We start from the raw sequence: 16,747 nt of genomic DNA, 5'->3' as shown, positions 1-16,747 counted from the left end.
TTTTCTCTCTCAAACTCCCTGGAAAAGCTTATTCTTGCATTGTAAGAATGCGTGATGCATCTATGGCTTTTGGTTTGGGGTTAACAATAAGCGTGACGACAAGAGCGTGTGTTTATGAAGATGCGGTATTTATCGGCCATGTGAACTCCGGTAATTGCTGTAGGTATGCTCGGAAGAAGCAGTCCAGTGAATTGGCAATCTGACCCCCTGTGAATCTTACTGGCGTCTCTTAGTCTGGTTCGCTCTCCTGTATTTGGTATTTAGGGCTTGAGACATGGAGCGTTAAAAAACGGATTCACTTGTTACCGGATCGGGAGCTAGTTAATGGTACTGTTACGGGTTTTTGTTGTTATGAAATGCACTGCGATTGTACAATTGTCTATACTTCATGTAAAATAAAATAAAAACCCGAATCTGTTTACTATTAATATAGTCAAATTCAGATTTCACTGTGGAATGTTATGCATATCTCCTGCACTGAACTGCAAAAATACTCAATAAACATGATTAAAAATGCGGCTACCACAGCTATTATTCTGTTTATTGCGTTGTTGTTGTTGTTGTTGTTGTTGTTGTTGACAATTACGATGAGAAGCTTACTCTTCAGAGTCTCGCGTGGAGTTCCTGTCATGCTGGGGGAAAAAAAAACACAAAAAACAACAGCGTTCAAAAGGCTTGCTTCGACAGCAGCCTCGCTAGGGGTGTAGGACATTTTACTGTCCTGCCGTCTCCTCCTATCGCGAAAACTCCGCTTCACAGTTTGGATGGAACCCATCCTCCATAGGAAGAAATGTGCTCGACCATAAACTTGGATTGAAAGGCGAGCCCCGCCCTCGCTGCGAGCTTTTCCATCCCACCGGAGCCTTAAAAACGCCAGGCTGGAAGTCAGGCTCGCAGAAGCACGGTCGGGAAAGGCACTGGGTCCAGCTGCGCTCTAGCGCGCACAGAGAAAAGTAAAGTCTGCCGAACTTAAGTCTTTAAATTCCGGGATTCTGTTTTGTGACAAAGCCAAATCTTGTCAACGCAGAGAAAAAAAGAAAGAAAGGCAGCATGGATTTTCTAAATCACAACTATTTGAACGCTCGCACCTCTTACGATTACACCTTTAATTTCTGGAATGACTACCTGGGTCTGTCGACGTTGGTCACGAAAAACAGCAAAAACAGCGTACCCCAAAGTCAGAACTCCATCACGGAGTCCCTGAAAGCGACGCTGGGCTTGGGCGATTCCCCTACCTGCTCGTGTATACTCGGGGGCAGCGGGGAAGGTGGGCATTTGGACTGCTGCTGTCCCTCGTCCAGTCCCCCGCCTCCCTCCATCCTCGACCTGAAGGAGCGCTTTTCCATTTTCAGCCCCTTCCCGGGCCAGGGCGCTGGCGTCCCCCCGCAAGACAGGGACCCCGGCTTTGCCGGCAGCTTCGCCGGTTTCGACCTCTTCGGCATGGAGAGGAAAGTCCGAAAACCCGCCCCCAGGAGCAAGCAGGAGCCCAAGATCTGCGTCTTCTGCAGGAATAACGGGGCGCCGGAGGAGGTGTACGGCTCCCATGTGCTAAAGACACCCGACGGGAGGGTTGTGTGCCCCATTCTCAGAGCCTACACCTGCCCCCTATGCAGTGCCAATGGGGATAATGCCCACACGATAAAATACTGCCCGCTTTCCAAAGATCAGCCAGCCCAGCGGCCACTGAAGGGAGGGAGGGCAGTGGGTGGTAAGAGACTCAAAATATTCTAAATAATTACAAATAAAATAGATCATAAACTTAAATTACGAGAATTGCACTGAAACCTCTTTTTTTTTCCCCTCGAATGACTGTTTCAATTACGGCTTTCCCTGGTCCTAACTGCTACGGTGTTGTTTTCTTCACTTCTAAAAGAAAACCAATAACTTTCCAAAACCTGTAACCTTTTTTTAAGAAAACAAATATAGTTATGTCTATTTTTATTTTGAAGTCATCTTTATATTGCCCACGTTTGTACGCAGTTATTGGACAAAGTTATTGGGATGCACCTTCATTCGTAACCATGAAGTGGTATTTTGTTTTTGTGAGAGGGAAAGAGCTATCGATTTTGAAAATATTATTTTTGAGAGACACATAGCTATATTTCCCAAGTACGTTTTATTTTATTATTTTTTTCGAATTTGTAAGCTAAGCTTACTTTGTTTTCTCTTGCTTGACTGATGAACCAAAGTTTATTTCGACCTATTTAAAAGAGAATGTTTTTCATTCTGTTATTTAACAACTGATGTCGGATGTCAACCCCCCCTTTATTTTCGGTCTGTTGGGTATTTTTTTTTCAGTCGCCTTTTTCAATCCACAATGCTCTTTCAAGTCGTGTTCTCGAGTTAAAGGCCGTGACATTTCATATCGGTGAGAAGAAAGAGCTACTTTACACAAAGGGCGCTCTGTTAAACCCCGGTTTGCTTTTAGTAACTTCGTAAACTTCTTAGCAGTTGCTTTGCCAAATTACTGTTGCGTTTTGTAATACTAGCTGATTCACCGTGTCCGCCCGTCCCCCTCCCCTCTTTTTCCGGTCATAAATACCCAAATCAAAGCTACTCCTAATGTTTACAAACTCGATAGAAGGTAAGACACTGGATTTTCTGTCTTTTAGAGTTTCATTCAGTTCCGTTTTCTTTACCGCTTCTTTCAGCTTTAAGGGTTAATCCCCTGTTAGTGCCAGAGGAACTTGGATTGCTTTTCATTATTTCGGTAAATTTCTCAAAGCAAATATACTAAGATAGTATTGTTACCCGACTTCCACAGCACGAATGGAACTATTGAATGTCATATATATATATAAAGCTTTTAAACAATGTATTATCCCTTTTTTTGTCCGCATTGTGTACAATTCTAAATCCAAAAAGACGCAAACTTGTAGTGAATGTACTGAAGAAATAAATTGAGAAGTGACTCTAGGAGGACTGCACATTTCATACGGTTTTGTTTACCAAAGGAATACAATTTTAATTAAATGAAAAAAAATGTAATAGATTTGCTGTATTGTATATAAAAGTGTGTAATGATTATTCAGTATTTTAACATTATAATAACTGACTTAAGAGGGTACTACCTCAACAGAATTTTCAAATAATTACAAATTTGTACTTATATGTAAAATGTCAACATTTGCAGTTTATAAAAATAGTGCTGCCATTTATAATAAGGGTTTTTAATAGTATTTTTTGGATCTTTGTATAACATAATTGTATTTTTTTTGCCTTCTACATTTTGGGAGTGAATTACAGATAAGCTCTAAGCATTGTTTGCCAAAAGGCAGGTGTTGTAAATACTATCTGTGACTTTTTGAAGTTGTTAAATGTTCCATGTTTTTTTTTTGGAGAGAGAGAAATGAGAGAGAGAGAGTGGGTTATGTTTATGAAAATAGACATTTTACCAGTTTTAACTGAAGTTTTTAATTAAAAAGAAACACTGTTGAATTTTGTTATTTATATTTTGTCACCATTTTCTGTATGCTGCAGTGCAGAATTTAAAAAAATGAATTCACCACAGAAATAAACAGCTTATCCAATATTTTAACTCATAACCTGATGTCTGTTTGTTTTATTTAATGCACAAAAATGAAGGTAAATTGTTACTGAACTCATGGTACTTGCCAATGTGTTATTATTTAAATACAGTATACGATTATTTCATATTAAAATGCGTCATCTTTTAGTACATTCTTTCAGCATTGATGAGGGATTGGTTGGCCCAAGCACCACTTCTTAACCTACGGGCAGTATCTGAGAGGAGTTACTTGCAAAGAAGAACAAAGCTCTAGTGTCACCTCAGAAATGTTTATCTTTCTGAAGTCGCCCACTGAAGAATTTGTACGTCTCGGTTCCTCTCAGATGAGCTGTGTTCTACATAAAGCCCCCTGAATGACTGGAGATCAACAGTCTTCAGCTTTGAGGGGGGCCTGTTCTTTTGGCAGACTGAAAACCTCAGGAACCAAAATAACTTCACCCCTAAAAAGAACAAAACAAGGAAGGCTGAGTATTGCTCTGATTCGTCGGCTGGCTTGTATGGTCACCTGAGAACTACACTCTCTAAATGTACTGGTCTATCGACAATTAATTTATGAATAAGTGTAACAGGGGTGTATATATAGAAGAGCGCAGCAGCCTTGCAAGTATCCATTCAAATCTGAAAAGGCTGCTGAAGTATTTAGCACATTAGTAATGTTTTGACAGCAGAACTGTTGCCTTATTCTAGCCATCCACATGAATTATATGTTATATATAGTTAACTTATTAAAATATGCATCCAGCCTGTCCTATCTTCCATTTTATATTCCATTTAGAAATGGTATTTATTGTTTATGCAGTTAAAAGCACAACTCATTATACAACCCTACTTTAAAACATTCTAAAAATTCCCTTTTCTCTGGAGTGACTTTCATTGGTTTTTCCAAATATTTTGTGGTGTAGTCTTATATAAAAAATATTTTCTGTCATACACAATGCATCAGAAACTGCTAAAAGTGCTTCAACCACAGAAATCAGCCGTGACGAACAAAATACACATTTGTGCTTAACAGACCATGTATTAAAGGCTACATGTCTTCAAGTATTTAAAAACTTTCTTCAGAGGAAAAGGTTGTTTGATTTGGCAGCCATCTGAAATATAAACTAATACATGGCTATCATTTTAGATAGAGTTTACAGGTCCTTTTGTCATTTATTATAACAATATACTAGTAATCATCACCCTGCTTGATAAACTGTTTTTTTTAATTGGGGTAAGTGAACTATGAGGATGTTCACTAAGATTTTATATAAAAGCACACCTATAGATAGCTAAAAAATATTTTTTACTTTTGCTTACTCTTGAGCTGAACTTCACTAAGAAATCCAACTTTCAATGTACACATACAGTATAATTACCCACACCTTGACTGCAAAGTCATTTTGTGATTGGAATTGCATTGCCTGGTCCTAATTCTGATTTATTTGAAAAAGCCCACAGAGCTCAAAGAACAAGAGTACTGTAGCCAGGGAGACCCATGTGTAAACACCTGGTCTGGTGCTGCTTGACAGGAGTTAGGAGCTCCAAGGTCTGAGCTTCAGAGAAGGATTAGGCGCCATCAGTGTTGGATGGCTTCAGCTCCGGCACCCTGACAGCTGCTGATTCTGCAGTTCATCTCTTGGTTGTAATCATCTTGGACCACGGATGACCCCCCCCTGCTGTTTGACTTCCTGGGTCAAAGTTGGAGGAAATGTCTTACAGTATAAGCAGTGTGTTTTTGGAAGATGTACAAGTGTTGTTTTCATCTCCTCAGCTCTGCTGGAATGGTAGTGGTGGAAGTGGGGTTTTTGTAACAAGATTAATCGAACGACGTCCATCATTTCCAGTTTGGCAGCTATGGGAAATAATGGGAAACCTGGGAAATAACAAGCAATTAAAAATACATCCACGAAAAACGACTGGCTTTTGTTAGGCATAAAAACCCCCATCAGAAAACACTTTGAAATCCACATGCTTAATTTTCACTTCTATGTCCATATTCTTCACGGAGCTCTTGTGACATGTTTGTGTTAACCCATGCACTATGGGCAAGGCTTTGAAACATGGGCAGCTGATTCTTGAGTTTTCTTATGAAAACGTAAATGTAAGACAACATGTGTAGAGAAGCAACGATATGCATCAGCACAATACTGCAGCACCAGGATAACACTGACATAATGTAGTCTAGGTATTATGCTCCTGTCTGGAAAGCCTGTTCAAAAGAGGTTTTGGATAAGTCCATGCTTAAAGGGTGCTAGAGGGATGCAAAAAGTGAAAATAAGGTAACGTATATGATACTGGCAAAATCATTTCAACAGGCGAGTTTTGAACCAGCATGCAACGGTGCTGTTGAAAGGAAACAAAACAACTCATGTAATTACCTTTCCATATTTCCCCAGTCTCTTCTTTAATACATCACACACGTGTTTCCAAGGAAAATACTTCATCAGCGAAAATATATTTCTTCCCTTGCTGCTTTCCACTAGTTACACAGCAATAACAATGTCTGTAAAATCAATAGGATCTGAAACTGTGTACGAAACACATGGCTGAAAGTTTTACTTTTACAGACCACTGCTGCCTTTCTCTCAAGGATCCACCTGACATCTGGGGTTTCAGTGGAACATATTGGATGGCAGCAGACCGTGAAAGCGATTAAGATGGGAGGCCTTTTCCGCAAACTGTGTTTCCTTCTGGGACATGTGTTACCATTGCATTAATTTCCAAGACTTTTATATTTCAATGGGGGTTTAATCAATTGTTCTTCAGAAAGAGAATCTGCATATTTGTCTGTCTTCGGAGGGAAGGTGCTGCTCAAAATTAAAACAAAAGATACTTTAATTAAATGCACAGATACCCAGGTAAAGAAGGAGCATCTGTTTATTCTGATGCCCTAGACATCACAGACAGAATAGCAGTGAGGTTACAGTTTTCTGGTTCCACTGTTTCCCTTTCGCAAGGTAACAGTTTTGCTCAGATTGAATGAAACAGATCAGAAGGCCTATATACAGTGTAACACTGTTTAGAGTACAGCATCTGTCTTTGTGAGTCTTGGGAAAAGGGCTGATTTCACAAGAATGAGTAGTTTGATAGATAGAGATACTCAGTAATAATTACAGCTAATTCTAAAGAACATTGCCCACTTGTTTTGCAGACAAATACAAACAGAAACACATTAGATCCAGTTCTTGGCTTCAGTGTTGCAAAACAGAGGATGATTGATAGTTGTCTTTCCCAGTCAGATAGCATAGACGTGAAAGCATCAATCTGTTCAAGGAACCAACAATTCATTTGGGTTTTTAAAGAAACCAGCAAGGGTTGTTCAGTTCCAATAAAAAAGGAAAAGTGTTAAATGAAATGATTGACTTCCAGTTATCTGAAGTCTAAGAGGTTATAGGCAGTGTTTTCTGCCTTTAAGGGGTATTCAAATGGAAGGTTCTGAAAGGATGATGTCATCTTCCTGGGGTCAGTATGGAGTTGATTAATAATGGACCTGTGTACTAACCATGGTCAAGCATGCTAAATAAATAATACAATTATGAACATACTGAATTATGTACTTTGACACGCATGAAGACTCAGACACTTAGGAAGTCGGAGTCCCTGTATACACCCTGCATAGCGTCTACAGAAACACGAGGAGGACTGTACATGCCTGCCTAATCAAATGACACATAGTAAAAATGGTAGAAAAGAACTACACAGTTTCAATTTACTGTATGTGCCCAGCATTCATAGTTTGGTAATATACTAGTGGACCTGTTACCTGCTGGATAAATATTGATTGCAATGACTCACATTCAATGGACTGACTTCCATCAGGTCATCTAGAGCCTGTTAACATCCTGTTGTGCAAATCTGTTTCTCTGTACTACAATTACAGAGGGACAGAGTAGCTGTGTGGTTAAAAAATATAAATATCTTTCCGACAGACATAGCAGGTCACAGCTTATTATTTTCAACAATACACAACTGAAATGATGAGAGAGCTAGAGGCGTAAATTGGGACAGAAACAAGGATAAGATAACCAACACTTTTGCTTATTACTGCGCAAAAATAAACTGGCTTTTGCACTCGGCAAGCTTTGAATTCTACAGAGGGTTTGTTCAATATCTGGAAAAGAGAGAAGAATCCACTTGGAAGTTCTTGTGTCAATCTTCCTCAGTTTCTCAGAGCATCATTTATGTGCGGTATCTGGACGTTTACAGCACTGATCGTTTTTCGATTTAATCCATTTGTTGTGGATTGCTACCCACAACAGTCAACAAGAAATAAACTCCAAGTGAAATGCTAAGAGACCCTGTCATCATGTTGGACAAAATCAGAGCAGTTCAAAACAGTCATTGACCTTTACAGAGTGACAAGCCAGTCAGAAAATAGGGGGGAGTGTTATAAGGTTTATTATTACAACTGCTGAATCCTACCGCTTATATTATGCTCACTTTGAAGTATTGTCGTGAAACTGACACGGAATTCAGACAGGCCTCAAAATTGGGTGAGGTAGGATTTCACAGACATCATTAAGAAAACCGGCAGAATCGAAAAAGATTAATTTGCTGGTAAATCCTGATCTCAGCTGCTTCCTTTCTGCTAGAAAACAGAATATCCTTGATATTATCCCAGTTTGCTGCCATTTTACTGAGGTATTTCACATGATTTTCATAAATCGATTTAAGCATTTACCGTTGAGCATACCTTATCATATCATATTCAAGAACATAGCTGGCAAATGTTTCTTTGTATCAATATCATCACAAAGTACTAAGCCGATACTTAGAACATCAATGCATTTTCCTACCCACTTATCCAGTAGAGGGTTGTGTGGGGAACTGGAGTCTATCCTGACAATGGGTGCACGATGGGATACACCCTGGATGGGAGGCATGTCTACCACAGGACACACAAACAGACACATACACTCCCACCAGCGACAATTTCACTGAAGAAAACCCACTAGTGTGTCTTTGGACTGTGGGAAGAAGCCGGAGCACTCGGAGGACACCCAGGCGAGCACAATACGAGCAGGAACTGAGCTGTGCTGCAATGTAGCAGTACCAACTACTGTGCCACCATGTTGCCCAAGCTAAGAACTTGGAAACCTTTAATGAATTACATCATCATAATCCCACTCACCACAAATTAGCTAATAGTGTGGAGAACAGGGTGATGAAGCCAGTTCAGAGATGGGGATTATTAGGAGGCCATGATTGGTAAGGGCCAGGGGGAAAACACCCCTACTCTTTTCAAGAAATGCCTTGAGAATTTAAATGAGCACAGAGAATCAAGATCTTGGTTTACATCTCATTCAAAATTCAAAGGACAGTGCCTTTTTTTTTTTACAGTACAGCATCCCTGTCATTATACTGGAGCATTAGGACCCACACAGACTGCAGGGTGAGCACCCCCTACTGGCCCCACTAATATCTCTTCCTGCGGCAATCTTAGCTTTCCCAGGAGGTCTCCCATCCAGGTACTGACCAGGCTCACACCTGCTGAATTTCACTGAGCTGCCAGTTGTAAGTCACAAGGTGATTCTTACATACAAAACCTTCATGTAGCCTTGTTTATTTTCACTACTGTATCTCAACATCCCAGCAAAGCAGGTCAAGAGTTCAGTAGCAACATCAAGAAAGTGTTGTACAAATTCAGATGCATATTCTTATCTTGCTTTCCTCTTTAATGATCTCAATCTTATGAAACTGTATTTATTACAAAGGCAATCTGTTTGCCTTTGATTTGACATTTGTTGCTGCATATTTTACCTTTGATGTCAAGTACAAAGCCGGTGGCCCCATCTCTCTTAGACTGCTCAATCAAATATGATCACTGCATTTCCCATAAGATCTTGTGAGAAGTGCTCCTGTGATACTTACTTCAAAACATATATTGATATGGACTTCAAATGAGATTCAAAACCAACCACTAAATATTGTTTTTTATAGAAATGACACTGTAATTATATATACTTCTCACTATAATCATGTATAGTTTTCAAAGAAATAATTTCTGCTTTTAAAGAATGATGCCAATCAAAAACAGAGATGCATAGTTGAGGTTCATCAGAAGTATAACCGGGAGACAACTATTAATCCAGGTTATTCAAAACAAGCTTCAAGGGATACAGAGTGAGTTTACTATGCGTACTGTATAACCATGGATATATGCACTTCAACATATGTTGAATTATATTTGTCTTAGAATTAGATTGAATTATCCATATATATATTGTCGGTTGTAAGGAATTTACACAGATTTTCAGAGTCTGATGGTTTTTAAGCTTTTTAACTTTGTAATACCAACATTGGTCGGAAGTCTTTTTTCCTTCCAATGCTTTTTAAAAGATGTGTTGCAATACTGGCCCAAACTCAAAACTGCATACCAATCTGGATGTCAGTGAAATGTAGTTTGTGGAAATATATTCCTTTTAGTGTTTATTTTCTGCTATTCAGAAATAAATATATACAGTAATACGTATTAATGTAGTTAGTTATTCATATACCAGAGCTAATCCCAATATTTTGTCTAATAGTTTTTAATAATATGCACAATGTAAACATAATTTTCTGCCATTAAGGATGTGTTAAGTTCTTAGGGGAAAAAGATTGACATACTGTAATAAAGAGATAATCTCAGAGTACTGTCGCAGTAGTTATAATAATTAAATTGTATTTTTGCATCACACTTTTCATCCCAAAGTGCTTTACAGATGGAAGAGAATCCATTTTATCCACTAATGAAGAGCAGAACCCACCTGGTTATACAACTGCAGCAGCACTGCACAGCCGATCAGGTGCAGCTTCACCTGTTGAATTAAAGGGAAAGTTTAGGAAGACAGGTGTTGTGCAAACCCAGAATGGATTGTAGCCAGGATACCAGTGATCTTTAACGACCAAATATTTATAATGCAAATACATTTGACTTTTTTAAGGAGATCATAATTGCACAGATTCTAAATTGTATACAGTAAGTATTCAACCCCAACTTTGACACCCGAAGAAGGCTCCTCAGCCGAAACGTTGTGTTTCTTTTCTCCTCTTTTCAGCAGGGAATAAACCTTGACTAGTTCCTAAGTATTCAACTCCTTTGCTACTAAAACCCTAAGTCAGTTTGGGTGCAAAAGAATAGTTTGAATGTTCACTGTATTATTGTAGTGATATCTGTCTGCATGTGATTTAAAAACATAAGAAAGGTTGCAAAGGAGAAGAACGTTTAACCCATCATGCAGGTTTGGTAGTTTAGGACTTACTGTAAGTGAAGCTAAAAGTTAATCTATCCATGTTTGTATAGCGTGTTGAAAATGGATTTTAAACATGTGACTGGGGTGCCTGTTACAGATATCCACAGATATGTGTGTGAAGAGAGGTTGTCCCTTTTACATTTTAGCTTTAGTCTGGGACAGCATCAAACCAGGGAAATATCTATACCCCTTAGGAACAAATATTCTTGAATAAAATCTCCTTTAGACTGAAGAGATTTTAGATTATAGATCTGTATTCTGGAACTGAAAATTATTCTTGTTGCACTTCTTTGAACTGTTTTTGAAACTATTATTGGTTTATGGTATTGTGACCAAAACAAGCACAGTTGTAAGGAAGGCTCTACAAGGGCAAAGTTTATACATAATTACGCTGGATGTAGAGTCCACACTCTTTGTTATATACCCCAAGAAATATATCCCTTTCATATGTAGCTTTCTGCATCTGTATTTTTATTTCATCATTGCATCTGTAACTGTATGGTGTATATTCCTGTTACCAGTATGAATCAATTTGCACTTTATGTTAAAGTCTAGCTTAACCTAAGAACAAATGCATCTTTCTCTATTACCACAGTTAAATATTAAATTTCAAGCCACAGGTCACATAGTGATACCACAAACAGACAATGAAGGCAAAGGAACTTTCAAAAGAAGTCAGGGATGAAGTGTTAGAGAGGCACATATCAGGAGAAGGTTACATACTGTACAGTATCCCATAGTGAAGTCCATCGATAAGAAACAGAATATACACCATACCACTCTAGACACATCTAGTTGTCCTTCCAAACTTAGCAGCCAGTTAAGTGATACAGTAAATAACCTGGTGAATGTTGCCATTGTGTAGCCAACAGTGACTGAATCAAGTCCAACACAGCAAATCACCCAGTTAGAACCATCCCTGAATATTAATAACACATGGTCAGAATGATCATTTCTATGCGGTGATACAGAAATCAACGCCCACACCAAACACAAAACCTGGGTAATATTTTCAATACTCTCAGATTGCATTTCTGATACAAATTGCGTTTTATCTTATTATTAACTTAATTGAGATAAGAGCAGGCCAGGTTATTTATTGGGTTTCTCCCATCAGTAAAACCAAACCTGTACCGTAACCTTGTGAATTGATGTCCCTGTGATCTGAAATGGTGGATTTGGGGTTAATCTTGTTTTGACTTTTAAACTTAATATGCAGAATACTATTAAAAAAATTTCACTTTAGAAATATTGCTAGGCTTGGTTTTGGTCTTCGGTCATTGTAATGGCCTGCTTTCAGGAATCTCTAAAACTACACCTGTTGCATCACAATGTTTAATAAGATAAGATCACCTTATTGGCCATATACAATTTCTTGCATTAGGAATTCATCTTTTCACATACCCCAGCTTGCTCTCCTTGAGACACACAGACAGGGTGAGAAGTTTGGGGTCAGAGCACAGGGTCAGCCATAGTACAGCACCCCTGGAGCAGTTGGGGTGAAGGGCCTTGCTCAGGGGCCCAACAGAGGAGGATTCCTCTGCTGGCTATCGGATTTGAACTGGCAACCTTCCAGCCACAGGTGCACATCCTTAGCCACAGAGCCACCGCTCCGCCCCACTCCCACCCTAGCCCCACCCTCTTTACCACGCAGTCTGTCCAGAATTCATGGTATTCTCACTAGGGTCATGTCTCTCCTGTCTTGGAATTCTTGCTCTGGCTTACTGTCATGTTTTCAATTCATTTTAAAATCTTTCTTACTTGACAGATCCTCAGTATCTGGTGGCCATGTTATCTGTTTACTTCCCCACCCTTGTTCAGCCAGCTTTAGTTTATTACGTACTGTATTCCCATTGCTGGTCTGCTCTCGCTGGGTCACAGGGTCTTTTGATACTAAGCCCCAGAGCTTGAACGATCCAATGTGGCTCAGCCACATCGGATACTTTTAGGTCGAGCCAAAAAGCTTCATGTCTTTGTAACTAATTTATTATCCTTACCTGCCTAGTTTTTTATTTAATTCTAAGGTGAGTGGTCCTTTTTATGTATTGTGAAACACTTTGAGATGATTGCTTTTAAAGCTACTCTATAAAGTGTGCTATAAAAATGAAGCTTTGCCGAAAATACACTTTGTCAGCATTAATAGTAGTTTTGCTGATGTTGTTTCAGTAGTGAAAAAATTGCATTTTTCTACTGTATCCCTCTACTTCCCTCTAGAGTCAAACTACAAGCACTTCAATTTCCATGCATGCTGTTCATTGATTATTTGAAAAGGAATGTGTTTATATTAATTGCTTATTTTTCCAAACTCACACCATAAACAACTGACAGTGCAACTGGAGTGACCATACACATGTATAAGAAATAGTCACTCCTGTTTTAAGATGTGGGGATTGCTTTACAAACTGGTTTAAAGAAGAGTAAAAAAAATCAACAAAGCAAAATATTATCCTATTTTAGAAATTATAATCTGTATTATGATATATTGAATGCTCGTAAAGCAAAATAAAATGATCTTCAAACAAGTTTTCAGTAGTAAATGCTTTAGTTTTATAAACCTCTACTAATGTTGTGTTGACAAAATACCACTATATGATGAAATGATGATGCTACAGTATGAATTGGTCTTCTAAGCAATAATGAAAACCTTCATGAAGAAATGCTATTATAGGCCTTAACTTTCCTAATAATTTAAGATTTCAGGAATTGAAATCTTAAATTATTAGGAAAGACAGACACAAAATTGTTTTTGAAAGACAGACTGAGTTCTCATAATTGACTGTACACATAAAGACATCATTATTAATTTTAACAGGTGATCAACTGATGATGAACAAATGATGGTGAGAAGGACACTGAATCAGACTACCATAGTGAGTCTGTTTTTCCTTCTGTTTATGTCCAGTTGGTCATATTTCAGTTAGCACAACCCAATGAGGGCAGTCCTGAAACTAGCTAATTAGCACAGGGTTCATAACAATTAGAAATCTAATTTAAGACTGGACCAGGACTGTAAATTTCTGAACCAAGGTCTGAGTGACGTTATCTCCCAGATAAGAGAAAAAGTTTCAACGGTCTGGCTGTCTGAGAGTTTTCTTTTTCCACTCACCAAAGTGTCTCAGAGAACTCCTTGCTTCTGTTTGGTGACACTAACAACTCTTTAAGATGTGTTGTTAAACTAGAAAGGATTGGGAGAGAAACTAAGAGACATCCAAGGAAAGTCATTAAACCATTGACCAGGTAATTAAGTGCTGATACCTAAATTCTAAGAGATTCAGAAACAAGTTAAATGAGCCAGAAACTACCACATTAGCAGAAAATTATGATGTTGTTGGAATCACAGAAACACACCTGGAGTGCAAATAGAGGTAAATATAACAAGTGAACACACTGTTTCCAGGAAAGACAGGGGGAGGTACCTGTATACCCCTACAGTGGAAACTAGAGCCTCTGAATCTGTAGTGGTCGGTCTCATTTAAAAACATCAGGGTTATGCTATAGACCACCAAATGCAGATCTTAATTGAAACTCTATACTGTATAATGACGTTTTTATGGAAGACTTCAGCTTTCCTCACATCACCTGGGAAAGAACTATAGGAATTTTAAGCAGCAAAAACTGAAATAGTTTAATTAAATTAACAAGAGAGAATGTTTAGATAGATCTTGTCTTTTTAATCAATCAAGCATGTAGCAAACAAACTGTAATCATAATAAGATATGTTTTGAAGTATATTTTAGAGCTATGCTGGCTGAGTCTACAGAAGCAGTATACAATTTCCAGGAAGCAGACTGTAAAGAAATGAAAAGTTTAAGAGAAGTCAAAGGGAACAGCACAGATATGTAATCAGTTGAAAATGAACTGCAACAGCACAATCAGACACTGTCTGAAACACAGAACACATTTTTTTTTGCAAGAGTGAGTAAAGAAAAGGGTGGCATTTAATGTATTTCAACAAATCTGTTAGGAAAACTAAGTGAAAAGAAAGCACTTTATAAACTGATGAAAAAGCAGTATCCAGTAAAAAGAAAAGGAGTGCAATGAATTGCAAACACTTACAAGGTAATAGAAATGCCAGAAGAAATTGAAAGGAATATTGCATTAGAGCCCAAAATAAAAAGTTCTTTCAGGGCTACTATAGCAAAAGAACCATAAAGCAATATACTGGACAATAATGATCAACTTGTAGACAATGCAAAGAAAGTGGTTGGTGTACTAATTGAGTATTTCATTAAGAAATTTAATCAACAATATGCCTCAAAACGGCAACATTCTTTATTAAATAGTATAGAATAGTACAAGGATAAAAAGGAACGAGTGTTTTGGGTGCTAAAAGCACTCAAGATTAATAAATCTGCAGGTCCTGATAGTATTGTGCCAATTATACTCAAAGAAACAAGAGAGGTTATTCAGAATCCACTGATGCAACACTTCCAACAGTTACTTAATGTCACGCCCTCTACAGCTAGAGGGCGCTCCTACTCTGTCCTGTTCCTAGTTTCCCTGTGCTTTGCTTGTCCTTCCAGTGTGTCTCTGTCTGGGGCTATATATTTCCGGGTCACGCTTTCCTCCTCACTCAGCATTGGGGGTTCGGATGTCTTGAGACCCGCCTGGCACCAGGTCATCTCTTCCATGGCCTGAGGGCATGGGTTTCTACCCGACATCATCTGACCTCCTGAGCCCGGGCTAACCTCCATCTCACCGGCACGGCTTGTCCCTTGCAACATCCGTGACACTTAAGCCAGGGGTAGTACTCATGGTCTGGAGAATTGATAATGATAAGATAACTGAACCAATTAATTTTAAACCAGTAGTACTTCTTGAACAGTTATGGTTCCACCTATATGGAAATATTCATAGTCAACAGTCAATAGTTCTTTAAACAAGCAACAACAATAATGGATACATACACAGAGCACATGATAAAATGTATTTAGATTTAGACAGAATGCCTTTCATAAAGTAACTAATAAAAAAAAACACACTCAAATTGAAGATGATATGCCACCAAGTGTTTGGATTGAGAACTGGTTTATAAATAGGAAACAACGACGGCCTGTATAATGAGCAGTGAAAGAGTGGAAACTGCTTTCTGTGGACATATATTTAGCTTTTAAAACCAAGAACAGAGACACAACTCTATAAAACAAACAGTGGAACCGCATAGAAAATACATTTAAAACAGAAAGGACATTCAAAACTCAAAAAAGCAGACACTTCATTAGCCAAAGGCTTGTGGGAGTATGGAACCAGCTATCTAACCACGTTGTTGAAGCCAATACTTTGGCTTCATTCAGGAAATGGCTGCATGAGATGCTCAAATCAATCAATCAAAATGAACTAGATTGGGCAAATGGCCTTGTTTGATTTGTATCCTGTGTCTATCTTTTCTTTTAATAATTTTGCCATACATTTTTAGTGTGTTATTATATTTGTTACTGATGTGACCAAAACGAGCACTGTTTACAGATTTTGTTTGACTTTTCTAAACAAGTAATATTGAAATAAATGTTCGGGATTGTTTGCACATTTGTTTTAATTATATAAAGGATCTCAGGTCTGAGGTTTTTGGGTATGTGTATCCTAGCTTATTATTCTCATGGCTGGTAAAAGGGAATTAAGAAATTAAAATCACATATCCTCTCAGAGCTCTAGAGACAAAACAGTAAACAATCACATTCTTCTGACATAGAATGTATATTCTAGAATATACATAGATATTTAAAAATATACTGGACACTTAAAGAAAATACATTTTCAGTACCTTCACTTATAGATTTTAATATCAAGATTACTACAGTAGTTTCACATATAGCGCCCACTTTACTCTGTTGTCCTCCCCTCTGATACCTGAAGTACAAAGTTGAAGAACTTGATGACATTGGTGTAAGAAGACCACTAGAGATCACATTTATGAAGTAGCAACCTCATATTTTTGTTTTCACATTAAACCTATATGCTGTTCTAAACTTTCCACGGGAGTTACAGCTTTGGGGATTTGCTG

The 16,747-nt window shown here is 38.2% G+C and overlaps 1 protein-coding gene across 1 annotated transcript; it reads left to right on the top strand.

Moving 5' to 3' along the window:
- The first annotated feature begins 857 nt into the window (after window positions 1-857).
- nanos1 (nanos homolog 1) lies at window positions 858-3,545 on the top strand. Its single transcript, XM_088638243.1, has one exon. The coding sequence runs from the start codon at window positions 1,051-1,053 to the stop codon at window positions 1,729-1,731; it is 681 nt and encodes a 226-aa protein (XP_088494369.1). The 5' UTR covers window positions 858-1,050; the 3' UTR covers window positions 1,732-3,545.
- The last annotated feature ends 13,202 nt before the right edge of the window (window positions 3,546-16,747 follow it).

The sequence above is a fragment of the Lepisosteus platostomus genome, chromosome 1 (assembly GCF_059453375.1).
Source record: "Lepisosteus platostomus isolate fLepPlt1 chromosome 1, fLepPlt1.hap1, whole genome shotgun sequence".
Taxonomy (NCBI): Eukaryota; Metazoa; Chordata; class Actinopteri; order Semionotiformes; family Lepisosteidae; genus Lepisosteus; species Lepisosteus platostomus.
This window is presented reverse-complemented; position numbering and strand designations above follow the sequence as displayed.

What these genes read in the sequence shown, in the direction of transcription:
- nanos1 (XM_088638243.1), top strand. Translation starts at nt 1,051, where the DNA reads ATGGATTTTCTAAATCACAACTATTTGAACGCTCGCACCTCTTACGAT.